The 25372-nt window shown below is 36.9% G+C and overlaps 1 protein-coding gene across 1 annotated transcript in view; it reads right to left on the bottom strand.

Annotated features, from left to right (window-relative positions):
* Positions 1–821: 821 nt before the first annotated feature.
* LOC139147258 (terminal nucleotidyltransferase 4B-like) overlaps positions 822–25372 on the bottom strand; it is a 33385-nt gene continuing 8834 nt past the window's right edge. The window contains exons 3-10 of the mRNA XM_070718287.1: positions 16981–17027; positions 13259–13379; positions 10774–10869; positions 9612–9752; positions 6440–6650; positions 5869–5977; positions 4956–5244; positions 822–3776 (exon numbers count right to left, since the gene is read on the bottom strand). Of these exons, the coding sequence (XP_070574388.1) occupies positions 3156–3776; positions 4956–5244; positions 5869–5977; positions 6440–6650; positions 9612–9752; positions 10774–10869; positions 13259–13379; positions 16981–17027 (1635 nt within the window). The 3' untranslated portion in view covers positions 822–3155. The remainder of the gene's footprint in view (positions 3777–4955; positions 5245–5868; positions 5978–6439; positions 6651–9611; positions 9753–10773; positions 10870–13258; positions 13380–16980; positions 17028–25372) is intronic.

Below are 25372 nucleotides of genomic sequence, written 5' to 3'. Positions count from 1 at the left end.
AGTTGCTGACGACCAAAAAGGTGCAATCCTTGGTCAATGCACAAAGTATTCTAAACAGCTAATGCACCTCTGTACGATGGCTTGTTCTATTCATGATATGGATTAGGACAAGGAAAATTAAGACACAACACCTGCGAGATTACCTGAGGCAGTGGCAACATATTTTTTCTTCATTTTTTTTTTTTTTCTTTTTTTTCAGTCAAAAGGCAAGGAGTGGCTAGGATTTATCAGTTTAGAAAGATTAACAACCAAAACAGCATTAACAGATGATACAACATGTTGTATGCGCAATGATTGTATGTGAGGTCATCTTGTATGAAATATGGAAGAAACCTTTCTAACACTCTCAAGTACAGACTCCACGGAACCCATCACACTCATTCTCTGTACATGTGTTCCCAACCATCATTTGTACAAAAAACACACCCACTTGCATTGCCTCTCTGCAAAAAAAAGAAAGTCAAATTCCAAACGCTTACATATATATATATCACAGATTTGAAAAACTAATTTCTGAAAGGTTACACATGATATTGTTCAACTGTACATATTTTCTTTCTTTTCTTCAAAACAGGCAGCATCCCATTTGTTGTGTTCTGATACAAACGTGAGTGTTGGTAGTTTCTTTGCTCCAATTATAGCCGGCCTCTTTGCCTGGCTGTTGAAAGTGTTCTGAGAGCTCGGGTTACCTCTGACAGGCTCATCACTCTTGTCATGTGATACTGCACAACATAATTTCTGAATGTGACCGCAATTTGAATAATTTCCCAAGGACTGTCCCTCTCTTCTCTCAGACATATTGAAATGAAAGAAGTAAGGACACAACTTACTAAACTAGGCCATGTTAGTAAGTCTTACAGTAACATATAATGGTTCTTTTTTCTCAAAAAAGAAAAAAATGTCTAGGTATATTTTTTTTTCACTTTTTTTCTGAGGGTTATAGCATTTGATCAGCTTCCGTGCACCATGATTCCTCTATATCTGTCGTAAAATTTTTTCCAATTTTCTTTTTTAAGATGTTTACCTTTTTCTTTTTTTTATCAAAGATTTTTTAAAACTACAAGGTTTACCTAAAATTCCTACTTAAAATAACTTTTTTTTTTGGATCTCTTGACAACTGCAATATGCACTGGTACATTTAACATTGGAGTCCAGAAAAAAAAAACGCAAAAATACTGGTGTAAACTTTACAATACATTTAAGAAACAGCAGTCAAACCTTGTTACACTGGCAAAAACATATCCTCTGGCACTTAAGTCTCAAAAAAGAATATTGCAAAATGACAGAATACAACAGGAAACAGAAGAGAAACAAATATTTGGTGAACTCCATAAAGATAACACGTACATTTCCCCACATGAGGTCAAGTACAACAGACACCAAAGTATTTTGAGCAATGTAAAGCTGTGATCAAGGGAACTCGTGTTGTCATGTAAAAATATATACTTGACACTGAATATGAATAGCATCGCCCTCAGTCATGTATGATGATTTTTAACAGACAAAATCACAAAGATTGCATATCAGACAAGGCTTTTCTTACATTTCATGTAATTTACATAGAAACAGTTACTGATTCTCACATAACTAAAATTTGTCGACGCAAAAGAAAATCTTTGCACTTGTAGTTGTTTATTGTTTCAGCACTTACTTCACTCAGAAGGTAAATATGGATAATTCTTTCTGAGAGTTTCAATATTTCCATGCTGTCAAAAATGCAGCAATTTGAGTTACACATCTCCATTCAGAAATTGCTATATAAACATCGTTATGTGCCTCTTTTTTTTTGTTCCTCTCACCGTCTTTTAACTCCCTCCCCCGCCCCCTCCCCCCAACAATATACAGAAGAAACAGTAAAAATGCAGTTCTTTTTCGTAACTCACACGTACACACTTACATACAACTCAGTACAACAGAAATGAAACTTATCAAGTCTTTCATTGGTATCAGGAACAGCAGCAAAAAAATATCGCTGTATATGAAAAGTAAATCACTTTTATCAATCAGGTAAATTCCCTTCTCAGACTTTTATAAAGCCAGAATCTTTCCCCTTTATCATCTCCCTTTTCCACATGTAACAAATTCTTGTGGAATTATCTCGTATTTCATCATTCTAACAGCCGATAATATTCCTGGTACCTCTCATAGCAAATATCTTTCCAAATTTTCATTTTTACAAGCATACTGGATAAACAGAATATCTTTTGTACTTTGTCATTTTTTCAGGCTAGTATCAGTGGTACCTAAGTACATAAAAAATGTAAATTATAAAACAAAAGAAGAAAAAAATAACAGTACTATACATGTCACTTATTTTACAGAGTGGACTTGCTGACTTTTTTCCTTATTTGTATTTCAGTTTTCGACAGCAAATATGCAATTTTTGAATCAGGAAGATTTTACTGACAGATACATATGCACCATACTAGTTTCTTTCGCTTCAACATCATCAATAGAGTTTTCAACCATTTCATCTGACGAGAGTTGTTCTGTCTTGAAAACTAGTGATTCCTCTCAACTTACTCAATAAGGCATCTAAGTATTTTTTATTCTTATTTATATTTTTTTTGATAATTTTTCGTTGATACTGTACTGACAAAACTTTTATCTGTTTTGGAAAATAACAGCTTGGTCACTCAGTTCCAAGTTGGAACTGGTCACGACTACTTGTTTAAGAATATTTATCTCCTTCTCCACTCGGAGTGCTTCCTTGTTATTTTCTCTGACAACAATCATAATTTCTTTCATTTTGCAATCCTTGCTGTTCCTGTATCACAAACATGATGTACGACTCTTGCAAAAAACGCCTTAAAAACTGTGCCGTCCAGATTTTTTTTTTTTTCGAAGAAGCCTGGAGTTTTGTGTGACCAATGCCATGGGGAAGGGAAAACACATTGTGAAAATGTACAAACTCCAATATAGGTGAAACTCTCTTCTGAAGTCGATGTGGCAACTTGCCATTTCTTTGATTGCTTCATCATTTGATAGAGTTCCTTCTTGAGTTTGCTTCCCCAGAAAGATTGGCCAACTTAGGAAAACTGTATTCTCTATCCTTAGGTTGGATATTGCACTCAAGGTCTATTTTGTCTGTGTAGTAAAGACAATAATGTTGGAACGCTGGCCCCGTCAATCAGGATGGCCACCAAGTGTCATCCCTACCGACTGTTAACCACTGCATTCTCTTTCTTTTTCCTCTTGGTTCTCTTGTTTGTAATATTGTTGTTGTTGTTATTACTGGCTGGGTATTTGTTACCCTGTGTCTGTGGATAATATTGCTGGGTTCGGCTTGACCGCCACACCCGCCGTGATTGGACATGGTGGTTCTGGTGTTGTGATGGCTGTTGCTGCTGCTGCTGTGTCTGGTGCAACGGCTGGGATGAGAGCGGATGCTGTTCCTGTTCCTGGCGTTGCAGCTCTGGTTGATTGTTGTGTTGGTGATGATGCTTTTGCTGCACTTGATGCTGTCCCTCAGTCTCAGATTTGGACTCAGTCTGTGCAGGCACTTTTTCCAGCACTTTCTCCTCTTGCTGCTGCGGCTGCTGTTGCAGTTGTTGTTGTTGCTGCTGCCGCTGCTGATGCTGCTGCTTGGGGGAAGAAGGAACCTTCTGCTTCAGTGCTGGCTGCTGATCTGGTGCAGTCTCAGTTTTGGATGGCGTGACAATAGGTTGGCTGGCTGGCTTTTGATTGTTGTTGTTGTTGATATTCATTTTCAACTCTGACCTGCTGATACCACTGTTGTTACTTGACCCTGACGGCTTGGGAGATGGTTCAGATTCCTGTGTCAATGATAGACAATTGTGAGTAAACTATCACAGGTACAGTTTATTAGACATTCTTTAATCTGCATTGAAAGCCCCATTGGCGGTCTCTTTTTACATTTTTTTCAATAAGATGGTTGAAATCAAATGCAACTGATATTAAAGTTCTACCGAAGCGTGACCAAATAACATTTTACTCATATTAGCAACGCATGCACAACTTAGATTTTAACGACTACATGATTTTTGAGTTGCAACTCAAATATGGCCATCACATATATACATGTGGTAAGCACCTGAATTAATCCGTCAAATTCATAACCAACGAATTAAATAGGGACACTGCTATGACAATGTGGTTTAACAAGAGCATGATTATTGGATGATAATTTTTGGGTAAGCAAAATACATAAAGATACAGACAGAGCTTTAATACCAGCTAATTTAGTGCTGTATATCTTGTTTGATTTTTTTGTGGTCAATTACAATCAAACAACATTTCACACAGTAACTTTCTCCACATAATCTATATCCTCAAATATTACAATTGGATTATTTCATGAGAACAGACTTGTTTTGCACTCAAACTTGAATCCACTGACTGAAACCTGAAATTATGAAATTTAAGTGTTTCACTAAAAACTGCTGAAAATGCTGAAACTGTCCAAGTGAAGCTTGAGGTATAGGCAAGATAGAGCATTTACAAAATTAACCAAACACATGCACACTGTAAATACAATTTCACAAAATGATCACACAGATGCAGACAGCTGTCCATATTAAGATGATGTTGAAATGATGCTGAAGGACTCAATTCATGCACAGTTGCTAATGCTGTCAACGTTTCCACGGCTCACTCTTGCACATGAAATTTGTAAGCTGTTGGGTTCCAATATTTGCATAATCCTCAAAATTATTAAAATTAGATGATAACAGATAAACATACAAACTAATTAAAGTTTTAAACATTTTTGGAAAATTGGGAGTATACGAAATGCTTTTCATATCTTGTTAAACTGATAAGCATTTCTATTACATCATTTTGTCTATGGTCAGCAGCTGTGTATCAATACCCCCTGTTACATTTATCTTGCATTTATTTACAAGCAAAATGAATGTGACAGATTGCCCCTGGTAACCAATGCACAGGAATTTGAGTCCTGTGAGTAGTGAGAGAGAACAACTCTTTCAACTTACAGTATCACTACTTGACGACGCACCAGATGAAGAGGCCGATGAGCTCACACTCGACGGTGAGCTTGAGGAGCGGACACTAGCACTGCTACTGCTGCTACTGTCTGCCTCTGTTGAACTGTGCGACGTCTCTGCTAGTCTTGTCTGCTCTACCGAGGCCTGTCTCATTGTAACTGCAGCATATGTAGGTTGGGGTGATGGAGGTCGCTGGATTTTGTTTTTCCAATTGTTCTGTATCCAGGTGCGGTACTCTATGACTTCATCCGTTACCCTTATAATACGGCCCAAGATACTGTAATAAAACACATGAAACATTTGCCATTTCAACTCTAAAACCCAACACACTGTATATTTGTTACAGGTCAAACTTTGTGACTGGATTCTGTCAATAATTCTGCAATCTTTCACCACTTTTCATTTTGCATTTTACTTCAAAGCAATCAGTCCTCATTTGATTTGAACATACAGCATAAAGAACATTTTTACAATTTGCTGAATATTTCTATTTTCACAATTTGCTGAATATTTCTATTTTCTGGTAAATGGGCCGAGTTAAACTCCCAAATGTGTGGTCAGTATCAAAACATACACTGAACAACACAACACTGTGAAGATTATGTGAACTTGAACTGCAGAGGAGTGAATTCACATGAACAGATGAGTGATGATTACCGTTTATCAGTCTCCTATCAAATTGACTTTCACATCTTTTTAACGATACGACTTTCACATCCTTTAAGCAGTACATAAAATATTCATGTATAGCCTAAATAGACAGATGACTTAAATGAGGAATAAGTGTGAGAGGTCAGCTATATTGTGGTATCTCTTTGTTAGTTCCTCTCTATCAGAGCCAAGTGGGTGAGAGAGGTGGAGATGAGAGCCAGGGTATTGGCTATGGCTCAGCTACACTTACCTATGGCCATTACTCGGGTAGAAAGCAGCCTGGTTTAGAATTGTATAGGCATAATCAAATGAATTCTTGACTGTCAGTAAGCCATATGAACTCCTTCCAATGTCATTACCTGTTAGAATGTACAACCAAAAAAAAGAGCATCAGCATAACTGCCTTTCACATCCAAACAAAGCAACTGCCACAATCCATTGACAACCCTGCCCTCTGTGTTTGCCCTGATTTGAATAATTCACTCCACACCAATAAACCATGAACTGTGAAATTCCCAGTCATTAGTCCTCACTCCAACTGCAAATCTCATGAACTCTGGTTAAACAGACTCTGATGTCGCATACGTCTCCACTTCTTTGGTAGGTAGAAAAATTCACTGAACTCATTTGAGACACAACAGACTTGAGATTTATTCAAATGTCTGGAGCAAACTCTTCTGCCATCTCAAGTACATGTTGAATGTTCTTTTTACAATTCCTTGTAACTGACAAAGTTGCAAGGTTATGAATGTTTTCTGTTGACAATTTCTTCCATATATTTTACACTTATTCAACCAAAGCTGTAGAGGCAGGTTTCATACCTGGATTGAGTGGGTCTTCAATACACAGGAGGGATGGTCGGTATCCATCAGCCATATCTTTCTGTAGTTCTTCCTTAGGAATGTAGGCTCCGCCATTTCGAACACGAATACCAGTCTTAAGATAGTTGAAACGCCGTCCAAAAAGCTCAAAGAACTCGATCAGAAGTACCCCTAAGTTTGCCAGTGACATGACGGGTAACCTTTGATGAAGCTGAGAAGTGAATAAAAGGTCAAAGGGTAAAGATATCATGGAATACACACATACATTACATGCATGTAATTCTTATTTCTCAGAGCAAAGTTCTGTTAAACAGCAGACAGTTGACATACATAATTTTACATGACATCCCCTTGATATTCCAACAAAGGCTATACAAATGTTACAGTACATCCCTAGAAGCTTACATGTTGTTCATAACACAGGTCTGTGTTCTGACACCTCAGCAAAATACTCTAATAGAAGTTTAAACATTTAAAGGGAACAGTCTATTTGAACAACATCATATCCCTTATTGATCTATCCCAAGGGACACAGTGGATTTACATCTGATACTTGTAGGACATCCAATGTACTATGAATCCATTAGCTGACAAGTCATTTTATTCAGAACTATATTACAAATGTTATAGAGATTTCAAGCAAATGGCTTACTGTGAAATGAACACTTATTTTGAAATTTCTTTACACTTGCAGATCTCAACATTACTTAAATGTTTTGCTTGTCCCTTGCTATCTTGGCACATTTTGCTGAGGGCATCCTATTTACAATGCGTGTATCAGCTATCATCAAGAATCAATGTACTTGACATTTCTCAAATACCTATAATTGAAATTTTTGCATCAAATTCAAAATCTTTGAGAAGAAGAGTTTTCCCGACAAAAAAAATCTGAAACCTAGAACTTAACATTGACAAACATTCTACACAGTCCATGACACTGAAGTGAATGTTATTAGGACACTCCAGTATATACCCAGATCAGTATCCAACTTGTCTACATACATGTCAATCCTAAATATGATCTGACTTTTGGTTTCAAGAAATGAAATGCAAGAATGATGCATGCCGCTGCTAATTGATGTTATGCTCCTTGAAAGTCTGGCCTTAACTGGGTAATTCAAGACTTTGCAACCTTTCAGCACAAAGCAGCCAAAAATTCACCCTGTATCCAGTCTGGTATTTTTACCCAATTCAAGCTATTAAAGCAATTCTTAAACACTTTGAAACTTGAGGTTTTGGGGGAATATTTTCTAAAAACCCTCTTAATTGACTCATCATCATAATGGCTAGCCACTTTTCAGAAAGACCTGGCTTAGATTGCTACCAGGTAAAGTGAACATGTGGATACTTTTCTATGCCTTGTACAATTCTTAACAGAACTAACCTAATCTAACAAATGTAGGATACCACTGGATTGCTGAGAGCCTTGGACTTTTATGACCGGCACTCATAAAAACAGTATCATTAAAATGTCTAAGTTGCACGGTATATCAATATGTGGAATCACATATTAGGCAGAGAATATTTGTATTCAGTAATGGCATTCAGGATGTCTATAATTCTCTGCTGACAGTCAAGTCCACCAGGTGAAAAGAACAACAGACTATTCAGCTACACCACAGATACATAATTGGGCACAAGTTACAGGTGGAACACACAACTTTTACAAAGTGGCAAACTTCAAAATCCTTCATCATTTCTGGTGGCAGTGGCAGCAAATACAACCACAGTATGGTCACTTCAGTTTGATAAACACCTTGGACATATCTCAATTCCAATTTAGCATGCATATTTTCTCACAATCATACTAGTAATGATACCTCTTATAAATATCAAAAGACAACAGTGCTTCACATCCTGTAAAGCCAATTCCCTGCTTCTGAACATTTCTGTCAAAATCCTCTTCTCTTGATACAAGAAACTGACTACAAAGTACTGCTGGTAATACAAGCCTCTACCAGGGTGATCAGATTCCTTTTACCAGTGTTTTGTCACTTTCTCTAAGGGCTATTCTCCAGTGAAAGGGGTCACCTACATTCATCACCCTGTCATATATTATCCACAAGAAGTCTAGACACTATGGAAGGACATAATATACACATATTCAGGATCTAGAATTTAGTGTCATGTATAGCCATGTTGACCTGAGAAGTGGGACAGTTATATTTGGGGGAGGGTGGGTTGTTCTTAGAAGGGCAAGGTTGAACTAATGATAGTTGTCTCAGGCTGATCATATCCAGTTGTAATTCCTTGCAAACTAGGAATCAATCAACAAATTTTAATCCAGTCTTTTTTAAAATGACTCAGAGAGGGCACACTTGATATGTGATTTCAAGTTCTAGATGTGACAACATACTGAAATAAACAAATAGCTTGCAAAATGTGAATCTTTTACATGTTTGAGGAATAACAGCTGACCTATGGTTGCTTTTGGCTTTACTCTGTCAAATGTCATCAGCCAGCAAACATTGGCTCATATTGTGAAACTTAGTCATACTTCATGAAATTTGACTAAATAAGGGTTTGAGTTAGTTAGTCTATATTGATGGCATGGCCTATACACATCGAACACTGAACCATCCCTGACCAACGGAAATTTTGATTGAAACTTCCAGCACCATGAAAGGACCTACTCCTGGAGTACCATGGAGTAAATGCATGGAGTAAACTTATCGCAATCATGCTTTCCCATGCACTGCCTTGCTCCCCTGGAACAATGTTCCACTTATAGTGCGCTAGTCACCCACTCTTGATACTTTTGACGAGAACACCAACATTTTTCTGTTAGTAAAGCATACTGAACAACTCTGACTCTGTAAAGTGCCATTGAACACTGCTGTGTTTTGGAGTTTAGCACTATAGAAATCCATTTGATTGGTTGATTGATTGGTTTGATTGATTGATTTGAAGTCCTTAACGTACAGGGAATAAGGTATGGCATTACAGCAAATCATAATTACAACTGTACTACACTTTAAATATTAACAGAAATAATGCTATTACTCCTGCATTCACACAAAGATGAATTGGCCAGCACAAGATGTTGATACTTATATTGCTGAAGCCATTCCAACCCTGTAATCTATTACAGATCACAGTTAGAATATTTTTTTGCTTCTATAAAAATCTGACCAACTAAATAAACTAATATATAAATACTGAATAAACTCACCTGTAGAAAGTTGACAGTCATCAATATAAGGCTGTAGGAACTGATTCCCCCAGTAAATACTTCATTTAAATCTCTTTCTAACAAGTACTGTTTTAAAACTAAAACTAAATATGATAAGATGGGGTGTTCTTTCATGAAAGTCTGAAAAACAATGAAAGGAAAGACAGGCATGAGCTTTGATACTTTAAAAATTTTCCAAGTTATAAGTCTACCTGGAAAAGTGAAAAAAGTGGTATAGTTGCTCATAACTTTAAATTGAGTGGAAAGGCTGTTGGTAGTATCAATCTTGTTTTTTATTGAACAGTTAATATTGCATCTGGCATTTTGCATTAATCTCCCCCTTACCTATAACAGAGATTGCCAGACAAACTCTGGAACTGGGGAATATACGAGTTTCTTTGCTTTATTTATATCATCGTTACATGTTTTTATTAATGTCAAAGGTACAAAGTAAATGCTCAACCTTTGTGGTTGGACAGTGTGCATATCACAGCCAGGCAGCAGAGACCAATGAAACTTAGTTCAAAACATGCTCTTTGACCTCCAGTACAGCAAACCTGCCACATGATTATTAAAGTCGGCATAAAAACAAAAACATGTGCAGGTATCACTCTGCATGGACAGCACACTGCTCATGGATGGAAATTTTACACAAATGTTGGATGACTAAAATTTCGTTTTGCTTTCTATGTATTTCTTGTTTGTTTTTCTCAAATCTTGATTTCTACCAAGACGCTATGGAAATTCCCCTGAGAAGTAGTGATAAAGTCTAAAGATAGGGCTTATCAGTACCAAGGGCAGACCAGCACAGACGATATAACAGCAACTTTTATCTGTTTTGCATTTCAGAAAAAGCTCAAGGTAAATAAAATTCAAATTTGATCTTGTATTCAAAAGTTAGTTTTAGAGATGACAAATTTGAAGAATTTATTTGCACATGCACTGCACAGGTGGTACATATAGACACACAAAACTCTACCTGTATGGTATGTAACTCAGCATGCAAAAAAATAGACTTTAAGTGACTTCAACATGTACAAGTATTACTTGACTGTATTTTTCAGGAGTTTCTTTGGTTTCGTTTGGTTTGATAAAATGGCTACTGCAACTGTTTCAGGCTACTGAACTTGTGAAGGGCACACAACAGGGGACTTTGAGTTACCTTTATCAGTTGGGCACTCTTAACTCCATTGACCATGTTGAAGCTGATATCAACTTTGACCTCAGTGCGTCTGTCTGTAAGTTTTACAATGGGCACCTGGGAAGTGGAAAAAAGATAAAAGAACATTGGTGAGCAAAGGGCAGGGGTTCACTTCATTTATTACCCTTCATATTACAATACTACCAGAAGTACATCTCATAAATTTTTGTTTTACCTGTCACAACACAGCACCTTTCAGTTCAGGTACATCATATATGTTGCAGATATGTCGGATGTGACCGAGATATCACTGATATATAACACTGTGGACATTGCTCGGCGTACCTAATGAGGACTACAATGTACCTTAATATGGCATAAAAACAGACAATCACCTGAAATCTATGGTAAAGGATTGGCAACCTGACTGATATAGCCACATCTTTCCTTTCACTTTTTTCCTCCCTGAAATACTTAGCTAAACCAACACATACTTCTGATGAATCCTGACCTATGTAAGTCACTGCAAGCTGTGGGATAACATCACCAGCAAGAAAGACATAGACACACACTAGGCCCAAGGCTGAAGAATGACTTTACCTGTCTCTGATGCATGTAATGGAAGTCAAACAGATTCAATCAAGACTTTAGTTTAGGTTCAAATTGCATTCTTGTTGGAAGATGATCAAATGAATTTCTTGGAGATGAGAATCCGAACAAAAACGGTACCTACAAAATGGAACAGCATGACCTCCAAGAACGTTGTTTTTGAAAAACATTATCATTTCTGACCAGTTTACATTTACTACATGTAATTACAATTTGGATCCGTACCAACACTGAGTCTTGAGGCCCTGTTAATTGCTAATGAGAATAATTCAGCAATTTGCAAACACAGTTTTCCAGGATGACATATAAGAACACTCACAATCAAGAAATTATTTAACAGTCACAGATTAACAACATATCCAATTGCTTGATTTAATTATTAGTGATAAACTGATGATGAACAGTGGAACACAATCTGTCAAAGAGGCCTAAAACTCTATATAACAGTTGTTTTGCTGAAATCTCATTTTCTTCTCATCTAACACCAATGGGTTCTCTTACAAAATTCTATGTGGTTCACAGTACAAGCAGTTACTGTCACTTTACCTTCATTGCTGTATTTTCAAAGTTAACATTCATTTGTTACCGTTGCTGGGACATTAAACTGTTCAATTCCTGCTCATATACAATTTTAGAGTTTGAACAAGTCTCAAAAGAACTAAAATAACTTCAGGAAACAGAGGACAGAAGACATGAGGCAACCTAGATTTATTTTGGTCATATTGGTATGATGGCCACAGACATGGCAGCTGTTTTGAAAGCATAACTCTAAATGATTAATGCCACATTAGCATATATTCAATGAGACTGTATTTTGAATTGCTATAAACTTCTGCACTCTCCAGCACTGTCAGCTTGATTTTTGGGTGTGAAGTTGTTCAGATAGAATATTAATAATATTCCCTAGCTGGACTAGAAGAAATTTCATGATCTCTTCAGACTTGTGATTGGGGATATATCCAGTTGCCATGGTCACAGACAGTGAACTGGCACAGTACCAAGGCACTGACACAGGTTTTCCACCTGCGTAGGCTTCTCAGATACCACCAATACAACATTCAGAAAACGTTGGACTTTGCCTATCACACGATAAACCACTATCTGATAAGTGCTCCAGTTAAGTCAGCAAAGGGTATTTCACAACACACAGGTATTATCAAAATACATAGATTATCAAAACCAATAATAGTTTTGCAATAGATACAATAGATATGCCAGTTAATAAATGTATCATACACTGCGCACTTTGTCTTCACAGCATCAACAACAGACTTCAAAGAACATGCCGAGTTGAACGGAGGCAACAAGGCATGTATATACAAAGGTTTTCCCTGTGTCATTTCCAAGTCTAAATACTATGTTTGTCTATAATAATATTCTTCACAAAACTGATACAGTTCTACACACCACTCCATTACTTTAGAACCCAAAGGTTTGAATTAATCTACTTTGTAAGCTAGCAAACAGAATGATCACCGACCACTTTAAGTAGAGAAATTGATACAGAAATTTTGAGGTCGGTATCACATGCAAAAGCTGTCCGCACACTGTGCAAGTAGTGTGAATTGATCCAACCTTTGCATACATAGGCAAAGATCAAGGGGTGAACACACTAATCAACATCGACATCCATCCATCTTGTAAAATTACAGGTATATTCTTGAAGTTGGTGCAGTTAAAGTTGATGCGAAACCAAGACTGTATATCTAGGAAAAGATCTACAAGGCCTTCTTATGAGAGAGAAACACAATTAGAGATAATTAATGCCTCTAATTCCATAACAAGAGAGACATGTGGTACAGCCTAGTGTAATAAGGTCCTGGTAGGGTATTATCACTGAACAGCCTAATACCCTGGGCCTACAGGGTTCTGGTTTTTCATACAATGCAATACTTACGGTGGCTTTGTCTAATACTTTGATGCTACCCTCTTGTGCTATTCCATTGGCTCGGAGTTCTTTTTCTAATGTAAACAGTGGAAGTGATTCCCAATCGCCGAACACAACCAAGTCAATATCACTGGAAAAGAAAACAGAAAGAGATATATTATCATAAAAGCCTGTATTACTGCATGGTTAAAACATCACCAAAACAACCCCCACGTTCATTCCTTTTAGTTGGTTTACCTGATACACAGTTATGGCAGTGAAATACAAAATCCACAACAGGATAACCAGCAAACAGTCATTGACCTTTTACTGACAAGATTATAATCTTCTAATTCTTGTAAGCATGCAAAAGACACAAGTCAAGACTTTCTCTGAGACCATGAGTGTATCTGAATAGACTTCCCAATGTATTCTGTGCCAACAATGTGAGGGATTGTCACCAAGTCTTTGTTATACAAATGATAATTCAACATTACCATTCCAGGCCATACATTACTCTATTGAATCACCAGATTCTAAAAAAAGCCAGGCACACATATTACCATGTATTCTAATAAACACACAGACACACACCCACACAACAACAACAGTAAATGTGCTAAGCCAAAGACTGGACTTGACAGAAACAAGACACTAAGATGTACATTTTTACTTGATCAGAACTGCCTTGTCCATCAAGGAAGTTCAAAAAAATCTTGAAAATTCAGTATCTTGGCACTAACAGTGACATTCGGATACTCTCCATTCCTTACACGTAAACAGAAAGCTTCAGAGGGGTTAAGGAACCTCACAGCATTTATTTGGGGACCGGGTACAAGAAAACAAGGGTTTGAAGGCATCAAATTATCAGCACTGTAAAAAATATGAACTGCTAAGTTTTTGAAGTAAAGGATTGAATATTGATTCCTCATTTATGTGACAGCTGTCAGCTTTCAGTTTCCTCTGTGTATCCTCTTCTCGATGAATAAAATGTACAGGAAAAGAACTCAAAAATGTCCACACAGAAATCTAATAATAATATTTGAAAAGGTTTAATCTCTTGAGGTCTACAATATGGCAAAGCTGCTGTGTTTCCAATGAAAGGACCAGCCAGTTAGCAATACTCAGGTACATCTGTCCTATTCAACACAGATATTTCACAGCTAAACCTACACTAATAATAACCCTGCAAACAGACTCTTATAGTGATATTAACATACCATTGGAGTGAAAAGACATTCGGTTATGAAAGGACGATTTAATAGTTAATAGTGGAGACATTAAAATCCTGAATTCACTGTTGTAAACTGTTTGATTCTTTCCAATCACTTTTGGGCATGTGGATAGGACCTATGTACATTAATATTGAGGTGAATGGATTGACTGTATATAAGGTCACTGGAAACTTGAGAAACATGTTGATCTGTTTATCATAATACTCATGAAGTCAAGCTGATAGTGTTATTCAAGTTAGATGTTTTATTAAACATTTCAAAATCTTGTGTATGGTACACTTTGGTCGATGGTTCTGGGGTGTGGCCTGGAAGACTTTGACAAGGTTTTTTTGTCACTTCATTTTCATAATCATCACTTTTAAGTCATTTTGAACTTTCAAGTTGAAAACAAACCTTAGACTGTCAAAACACGGATCTCAAAGGATCAGTATGCCAGATCCATGACAATGTATACTATTCAAATGAAAAACAATGCTATCACAAAACTTTTGTAACACACCTCGGAACATCTCGGATGAACACAAATGTACATATACAACAACCCGATTTCTGGGTACTGATATGGCCTGGGCAATGTAACACTGGTGGAGACAGGAAACTCAAGCCTTACCAGTCATGAAAGAACTTCCATCAGTAAACTCTATTAACCTAAGCACTATGAGATTGGTGTATTTTGTTACTACAGTGGCAAAAGTATCAGTATGCATCAAATTATCTCCAGTTTCAGACAGGTTTCAAGCAATGGTGACTGTGTTCATTGGAACTGAAGAAACTCAACATCAAACTGGGTTGGAGGTTTTGTGAACCATGGTCATTTCGACCTCAGATTTGTATATTTGTGTAATCTTTCCAGAAAGCAAAAATTAAATTTCACATAAATCATTGTGTTGCTATCGATTCTTCACAACAAAAGTATGCATTTCTTTTGATCTTCCCTATGCACCAACTCTTCCATTGAATTAAACATGTCATGATTGAAATTGATCATGATACATGAAAAATACAGAAATTAAATTTTAAAATGTCCTTAATGTAGTCACAAACGACATGGCAAGGACAATGACCTAATTTGCATGAGGTCATGAGGTCAAATGTGTGGGCGGACTGCACATTACAGAGAACTTCTCATCCTATCCATGTATGGTATTTGCCAACACTGAAGGCTTGTGAACCCTATTTTCTGTGGAGAATAATAGAGCTGCCACTGTAAACACTGCAGACAACACTCCCATGGCTGTTTCAACTCAGAAAAGTACACCACCCTTTACTGGAGTCATATTGTCCAAATTTCCAGCAGAGACCATGCTGGGAGTGGCCTTAGCCATGACCAAACTCCCTGGTGATACCATTTCCTACTGATAGCACTGCCTACACAGCAGAGCTCACACACACAAAGCAAGCCAACGCTCACAATCCACCGCATAGCTGTGTTGTTCCATTTTCAACTGCACATTCTCCAGCTCACATGCCACTGTTGAAAATTGGAATCTCAGTGATGCGGTGAATTCAAGCAGTCTCCCCGACACTCAATGAACAACCATTCCAGCCGATGATGACGACAACAAAAGAATTCAGTGGACATAGAACACTGATTAATGGGTACTCATCTCTGAATGATCGTCACCGTGTGTGTGACCTAATTGTAAATGTCGGCCAGAAGCCATGAACAGTAATACATTACGTCAGACACCTAAACTTACTCAGGCAACCTACATTATTTTTTATTCATCGCATTTTGAACAAATGTACACTAGTTCCGGATACAAGTATTTTTAGCACAGCACAAAATGTGAAGGATGATATGTAGTTGTGAATTCTATCAGATACCTAGAAAGCACCAAGCATGACCAAATGAAGCGTTGTACTAAAAGTCTTTTGCAGGGAAAGTTGACAAATATTCCAAAAGTACATGTGTACTAGAGATACCCTAGTAGGAAAGATGGGAAAAATCAAAGCAGTTTCAATCGCAAATATGCCATTTTGTCCCCACTTATTGATATGAACTGATGACAAGAATACCAAAACATGAAAATCTCAGTCACTTAATTTCCAACCATGCGGGCATATTCACACAGAAAGGTGTGTTATTTAGGGGTACTTTGAAAAATTTGGATGTCAAGATATTTAGGTGAGCCCGACACAGCTCTTGAGAAGGTCATAGTTCACATGATAGGGATAATTTGCATTACATATTAGCAGTTATTGTTATCATGCAGTGCAGTATTTCATTAGCTGTAAATGTCACAATTCAACTCAAGGAACACTCAAACCTGTATTTCACAAGATAAAACAACAAATCAAAACTCTTATCTTTCTAAATCTAATCTTTCTAAAACAAAAAGATCTTTGCTTTTGATAAAATGTTTGTTCATAAGTACAGTCGCAAAGTGTCATGATGCCAAATGAAGCAAATAAGGGCCACTCTGTTAATAATAGAACCGGTAAATATATTTTGTATCTATTTTCAGACCCTATGAAACCCATGCAAGGTATCTGACTAAAAATGCATCCACTTACCTAGTCGGCAAATACAGTTGAGTCTCAAAGCTACCGAAAATTTCAACCTGAAACAGAAGTTGGAAATGTGACATACATTAATATTATAGAAAGTAATTAATTCAGATGTACAATGTATGGTTTAACATCTGGTACCTGAATTATGAGTTAGGTTTTTATTACATTATGGGGTACAGGATTATGGGGTACAGGTTTGTCTGTAGCCCATACACAGTTACAAGCACTGCTGTATTGTTTCAAAAATTCCTGAGAGGAAAAAGTAACAATTATTTCTTTTTCTATTATTCCCCATACAAGTATAACAAACGCTCAAAATTTGCAAGGAAGATCCTTCAAATAGTTCTGATACGCAATCTCAAAGTACCATATCGAGAAACTGTATTATCATCATCATCATTATCATCATTATCATCATCATCATCATCATTATCAACATCCATTTTCAATCTCTCTACCATCATCATATAACCACTATCATTTCCATCACAGCAATCCTAATACTTGTAAACAATACAACTCTTTTGCACCATATCATGCATTCCATACAATTATCAACATTGTCATCACCAAGACCAACCTCATTATCTTCATGATCACTGTCAATTTTTATCAGTATTTACACTTTCCGGAGCAAATATTGACACATGTGTGCAAATAGCATACAGATGTTCGAAATTATTTTACACTGCAAAAATTCACACTGACCCCATGAGAAGAATGAAGACAGGTCAAGAGTCATTACAGTACACTCAGGCATGCCCAGTAATAAAACATAATTAGGTCAACTGGATGAGAAGTAAACATTTCAAAGTTGGAGTGTAGATTGCAACCAGAATGTGGATACCTCCATGCCATGCCACTCTCTCCTGGTGGCTGTATTATAACAAACACATGTTGACAAATGCCTGCAAAAGCTGTCTGATATTGTAAAGCTATCAGAAAGCCTTTTTCTTCCACTGACATTGTTTCCGTTATGGGTTGAGCTTGAGGGCACCAGTCATTCTAAACTGTGCACTGTTTTTCTTTTCTGTGACACTGTCTGAACAGCAAACCCTGAGGATTACATTCCCTGGAATCAGTCCAAATGATCCCTCAGCCTTTTCTCCATTTGAAATGTTGAAGGATTTGATCACCAACACAAACCAGACCAACACATACCCTGCTGGGGTCACTAATAAGTTTCTCATGAAAGATGTACGGGAATTTTAGACTCATGGTGCACAAGCTTGAGGGAGAGAAATCAAGGGAAACCCATCATAACAAGGACTATTCATTATCTATGCATGCATTTTTGGGCAACACTTGTTTTGAAATCAGCTTCAAACAGGTGGCTAGGATCTGTAACAATGTACGCCTTACTCATATCTTTGTTTGATTACATTAATTGGCCTCCTTTGGCACTTGTTTGCATATGATGTCAGTTAACTTACCGTACATGGAAAGACTGGCTTTTCTGTTGAGCACTGCCTATGTATTAGCTTTAGTACACACAATTCATGACTCCACAGGAAGTTATATTCAAATTTTGGTGTTACTTCACAAAAATTTGCTCTCATTATGTTGAACCTGTCCTTTAATTTCACATTAATGTGGCTGATGAACATCATGAAAGTTTGAATCCCCTGAAAATGGACTGACACAGACCAGCTCATTATGTTGACACAGTGAAGTGATACTATTTATTGAAATATTATGAACGGCCTGATTATTGCACTGGTGACAACATGCTGCCTGTCTGGTGAAATGTGAACACAGTAGGAACAAAGAAGCGCCTGAATGGATGCTTTCAATGCAGAACATGTTCAAGTGCAGATGACAATTACAATGATAATGGAAAAGGCATGTGCAATAGACACTGCTAGGTGATTATGACATAGCTAACATGGTATTGCAAGAGTCAGTTAAATTCTAATTAATTTTCAATACTGACAAAACAGTTAAAAACAAAATCATCAAAGATGATACACACATGTTCTGAAGTTACTTCTTGATCGGCTTTTCTCACTTGTTTTCTTTCAGGGTGGAACATACCATTGTATGATAGGGTGGGTTGTTTTGATGTGTCAGCAGTTTGTCTTTCTCTACTTTACTCTCTACTCTAGTGGGCAAAACCATCAAATTTATCGGAGACATTTTTCGCGAGGGACGAAGTAGTTTTTCGTTTCTCTCTTTGCAGTACCATAAGTACTATATAATGCAACAGAATAGTAACATGATGTCAAAATGCCCCTATTATTTTGAAGAAGAAAAAATCTACAGCACATCTTTTCTCGGTCACGTTATAGCATGTTTTCATATTTTGAGTCATATTAGTCCAGGTGTGTCTGACTCATAGCTCTAATCATACCATTCATCACAATGACATGACAGTCAATCAACTACATTGGATCAGATCATGAAATAAATTGATGTGCATTGTACTGTATTTGTGCAAAGTTTGAATGAAAGCGGTCCTGGTATCACTGAGAAACCGCACCAGATGGACATACAGATGCACTGTCGACTGAACTCATTCTGCAAGTCCACTTCTGGACTTCACCTAGCAGGAACTAAAAACTTGACAAGGTTACAGTACCTGTCCGTACCCGAACTTGATGTCCTGCACATCAAATATTCAGTATTTCAAAGAACACATTTTGTGCAGAAAGAGGGATTTTTTTTTCTAGTTCAAAAGTTAAGGCTTTAATCTTTGATGACAATTTGGATAATTGATACACAGATATAAAGAATGCATCACTGCACACCTTGTTGCCAGTTCAAAGGTCAACAAGGACTGAAATACATGAGGGTGGCATTTTGCCATGAAGTCTGAATAAAAGCTTCCAGAATTTTCAAATTGGCTGCAAAGCACTCAAAACATTTGAATCCCATCTTTGATATGCAAAACTTTAGTTTGGAAAGGACCTGTATTATGATCTGTTTACAAGAGACAGATTTACCATGCATTCAAGGCAGGAAGATCAAACCTTGTGATTGTGACCCAGGTAGCATAACCTTTCAAACCAGGAATTTTTGTGCCAGTATCTCAAACATATGGTCCGCCGTAGCATTATTTCCAATCATTTCAGAAAGATGGCCAAACATTATGGTTACCCTACACACTTTATTTGTGATTATCTGTTTCATGTGATTCACTAAACATGAAAATTGGCAAACTTTGATATGCAAACAAAGCACATCTTCCCACAGATAGCTAATCCTCTGATACCCCAAGATGTCATAGTTATTCTGTTTAGTTTGGTCACCCCCTTCCCTCTCTCCCTGTATTATCATTTTGTGTTTACTTGCTCTTACTGCTCTTGTTGGAAATATCTGTTTCCTCCAGTGTAACTTGCACACACAGATGACAGTGTAATATACTTCTCTAGGTCTCAAAAAATAAGGGAGTTTGGAAAATAAACTGAAACTACGACACATACTACCAAAAATTTAGCCTTCAGGTCTTTCATGGGTATATACACTACCTGACGGCAGAGTAATATCCTCATAGTAAATTTTCCAGTGAAAAAACAATAAGAGTTAAAATATATTCCTTCAGCTAGTCCTCTTTGAACTAAGGTGATAGTCTACTGCATGGAACCTGTGAATTGCTACAATAGCCCATAGCATTTGGAAAGCTGTAATTTTTGCTGACTACATCTTGATGTCATTAGAAAATGTTGTCATTATTAGGGAGCTGTTTGACTGGGTTTGAAATTCTGCTGATCCATCAGTGAAACCATGAAAGCTGGTGCAGTTTTATATCAACGAGATTCAATTTGGCAGATTACACTAATGAGCGGAATTAAGTCAATACCTGAAAGACTGTGAAGTATCTCACAAATGCACCCTTCACACATCTCCATATGATAGTGTTACAGTAATTATTGATTCCTTAATTATCGCAATTCCTTGATAATACAGCATTGCCATAATTAATATGAAAATGAAACAATGAAATAGGTGGGCTTGAAAGAAGGCCAATATATTTTACAAGAACATTTTCCTTGGTGAAGACTAACAACTTGTTCCCCCTCCCTGACTACAGCTCTTCACATACCATAGTAAGCAATAAATTTGAGCAGCACAACATAAAATTGTGCACTTTACAGCACACACAAACAACACCACATTAATTTCTTATTTTTACAAATATAACACAATCTTTGTTCTCTCACTGGACACTTGATATTACATAGCAACCATAACAGAAAACCAAAGAGGATGAATAAGTAAGCTCCAGCATATCCTAGATTTGAAAACATTCAGACTTTGTTAATGTCAGAGTTCAATTGGAGTAGTCTTGTGCATGGATATCGTTACTGTGAATGGTATATTTCACAGGGCAAGTCCCTACAGGCTAATGTGTCTGCAGAGTCATTGAAATGATGTCTAGACTCTTGATTTACGTGCTGCAAATGCAAACGGTAACACCTACATACCTGGCTTACAATGAACTTCATGAAGTTAAATAACAATGAACTCTATGAAATGGTACCACACTGAACGTTGAAAGACTGTTTCAGAGCCTATCTGTTAGAGTCAATGGCTGTTGAACCTACATCCTTTGTATCTTTTCCGATCTGTTTTCTATCACACGTAACAAACTACCGATCGCTGCTATGCCACACATATCACAGCAAGATGCCCACACAATCAAACAACAAAACAGCTCTTAATGGTTGGAGTCTGGCACAATACAGGTTAAACGTTTAGCCGTGAAAGACTGAAGCGTAACTGGCATTTGACTGTAAAAAGTACCAACAGCCTGAACCCATGGAAGCTGACCTATCAACAACTGCACCCTACGCACAACTCATTAGTGCCAAAGTTTGAGAAATAGTGCGTGTCTATGTTACATTACACTGTATTAGACTGTCAGCATCACTGTTTTATTGATGATGTCTGGGTGATGGGGTGTTACACTATATCGGAACAGCTTTTCTTGATGGGAAATCAAATATCAGCACCCTATTATTTACTGATCAGGCACTCTCCATCAAACACAGCGTCATTTTGGTTTTATTTTTTGCAAAGGTTTATTTCCAACATTTCTATACCTATGCCATGTTTTCAAAAGAGCAAACTGATTAGCACTTTTTAATATAGATATTTTAAACACCCACAGAGCTGACTCACTTCATTGTTATTTTGTAAAAAAAAACACATAAATCAGCCCATGATTATTTTTATTTCTTTGTTTCTAAAAATGTTATCTGGTTGAAATCGGCTCTTATCATGCAAGAAATGTCAGTTAACTCTATACTCCATTTTTTTTCTGGAGTGGAGTGAAATATTTGGTTAAGCTGGCCCATGATCTTGCAAAGCACGTAATAAATTCACTCTATGAAGTCCAGTGAGAATTATAATGAAGGATAAAAATAGATGCAGACTAATGGTGTATTGAAGCTTTATCTTCCCAAAGGTCAACCCACAGCAGTAGCTCTTCTTTCACACTACTGGCACAGACCTGTGTATCTCACCAAAGGTCACAGACAAGATCATACATATTCAGTGAAACGATGATCAATTTAATTAGTGGTGTCTCTGTCAACAAGTAACTGAAACTTCACAATGCAATATATCACAGGAATACCAAGCTAAGCCTACATCTTTTTCCCCCTCCCTCCTCTACTGTCTATGCCTACATGTACATCATTATAAACAGTACCGCTAACCTGCAATGTCATCATTTTACAGTATAAATAACGCACAGTAACATTATAGAGTTCAATACTGCTTAATATGTTGCATATAGCTTGCTTGCACAGACCAAGAGGCAAACTCACAAATTCACATAAAATTACTGTTTCAAACCAAGTCATGGCTGTATACATAACTACAGCAAGTTTGTTAAATATAAAATGGGTAAACATGATGACATATTGGTGTAGACATTGCTGTCTTTATCACAGGTGCTGCTGTACTAAGCAAGACTGATTACATGACTGTCCCTAACATAACATTCAGCAACATTGAAAACGAAAGTTGTTCTATGGCAAACATGGAAATATGGTTCTCCTATTACTGAATAAAGCCTGTGGCCTTTTATGGTTGAACAATGAACCAAAATAAACACTGTACAACAAACAGGTTATGATGCTATTTTTAAAATCTATACACAACCATCACTCTGTCTGAACCAGTGATTATGATCAGATACATGCTTATGAAACTTGAAAATATCTTTGTAGTTTGCATGTGATTATGTGGGTTGGTTATTTTGGCATCATCTGTGTGCAAATCTACAATAAAAGCCAAAATATCCCTAAAAATGTCACTTTTACATTCAATATTGCTGCGCACTCAATGATTTACAAGTATGGAGTTTGGATCAGACAGTAGGTTCTCACATTTCACTACCCAACACAGCCATTTGGAAGTTACAAGAAAAAACACAGATAAACCAGAGGATGATAATCTATAGTTGCCTTAATATTATTAATCAGAAACAGACACCAACAAAATGAAGGACAAAGAGAAAAGCACAAACTGGGATTACCGTATCATTGATCATGATCAGTGAATCACTTGGAAATTTTGATTTATTTTACTTAACAACAAAAGGAGTGCACTTCCTGACAAAGGGTGCATTTACTCAAAGAGAAAAACTCCTTCCTGCAAATGTCATTTGTGATGAATATCCTGACAAATACCCATTTTAGTCAACTACCTGCAGGTCAAGCTATGGATAAAGTGTAGATCACCTGTCCCATTTGTTTTGGACGTCACCACGTGAAGTGTAACATGCTCATTTTACTAAAAGGCTGCTTTTACAGCAGAAAATGTACATGTCCAAAGGTTGGAAAGCCTGGAAAATCATTTCAACCACATGAAAAAATACAGAAATAAATGAGTGCGCAATATGAGTGTGCTTTCTATTATTGAATACAGAATTAACACACTTTGGCAAAACACAGACATCTGCGCTCAGCTAGTGTGTGTACATATTGCGGACGATTAACACAGTTTGGGTATTAATTTACCAGGCAACATTACTTTGGACCCCGAGCAAGGATTAGTCTACAATACAAATAAATCCATCAGGACAAAAACATCCACTGGTAACATGCAATGTCCACATCACTTCAACATTGGAATCTTTTAATTGTGCACCTAAATTTGGTAACAGCCAGATGATGAATACAGGGTCAGTGAGAATGCATACATATTTCAAAGCTGCAGCACGAGTTCTAAGAACCCTTGATGCATCTCAAATAGCATAGGGGTCTCACTCGCTGCAATGCATATCACTGGACATTTTGATTTCAAACTGGGTGTATTTACACAGTAGCTAGATGCACATACTTATATGGACATACCAGTATTGGCGCTGATAAGCAGCATACCTGCGTCCTTACTCCAGATCAGTAAGCTGGTTAGGGGCAAAGATCACTAATCACCTTCATCAAAATCAACCCACATACTGGTGTAAATAGGTCTTGTATTGTCAAATACATTTACTGTTTATTTATCCATCTGTGTGAGTTATCAAGGCTCTTGGTTCAGCTATTATTGGTATATTAGGCATGACATACAAGAATACTACATTTACCCAAACTACTAAAGCAATTCAAAGAGGGGTACATCACCTACATATTATGAAAGCGACCTCCCCGACCCAATGCAAATGCAGAGAGCTATTGCAGAGAAGATTGGTCTTAGCATTCTCAAGGTTAGAAGACAGTCATGGGAATGACTAATTCCATAGCAGTGGACAGAATGCAAAACAAGTATAACAACAGTATTGGCTGTAGTATGAATGATCTCACTTCGTTAGCTTATTAAAACTGGCTGTTGCAGGTTATTATGCAAGCTTTCATTAATCTGCATAACTGAGGTAAGAATGAAATGTATCTATTAATTTACCAACCCAAGAGGTAATCCATTCTCGTTGAATATTTCATGTCATACCAGTAATTGCTCAACTTCAGCCATATTGTCTCTCACTTAAGGTAAAATACCTGCTCACCAGTATTGTAATTAGCATGTAACAGTCAGCACAATGGCTCAAGACAACACAATACATAACTACACATGACTTGAGTATATCACTTCGCTACAAATCAAGTCCAGGGCTTCAATATGCACTACATTATTTTACTTAAATTGAGATATTACAGTATTCATCTTTCCTAAATTTTGGGATTGATAGGTTTTCTTTTTTTTTCTAAGAGTTAATGTCAATTTCTTTGTTTTTACTTATTTCATTTTAGGAAAGAGTGTATAGCAATACGAATGAAAATCAGTAATCTATTAGTTACACTAATTTCTATTTCATTTATTTAGACAACAAAGTTAAACACAGCAATCTATATCATAGAATATGGAGACAGGAACACTGTAAAGTACCTTTGCACAGTCGCACACCAAAAATATGTCCACAGAAAATTTACAAGCAAGCATCTTGATA

This window comes from Ptychodera flava, chromosome 13 (genome assembly GCF_041260155.1).
Source record: "Ptychodera flava strain L36383 chromosome 13, AS_Pfla_20210202, whole genome shotgun sequence".
Taxonomy (NCBI): domain Eukaryota; kingdom Metazoa; phylum Hemichordata; class Enteropneusta; family Ptychoderidae; genus Ptychodera; species Ptychodera flava.
The sequence above is the reverse complement of the archived record's forward strand: the minus strand, read 5'-3'. Positions and strand labels throughout refer to the sequence as shown.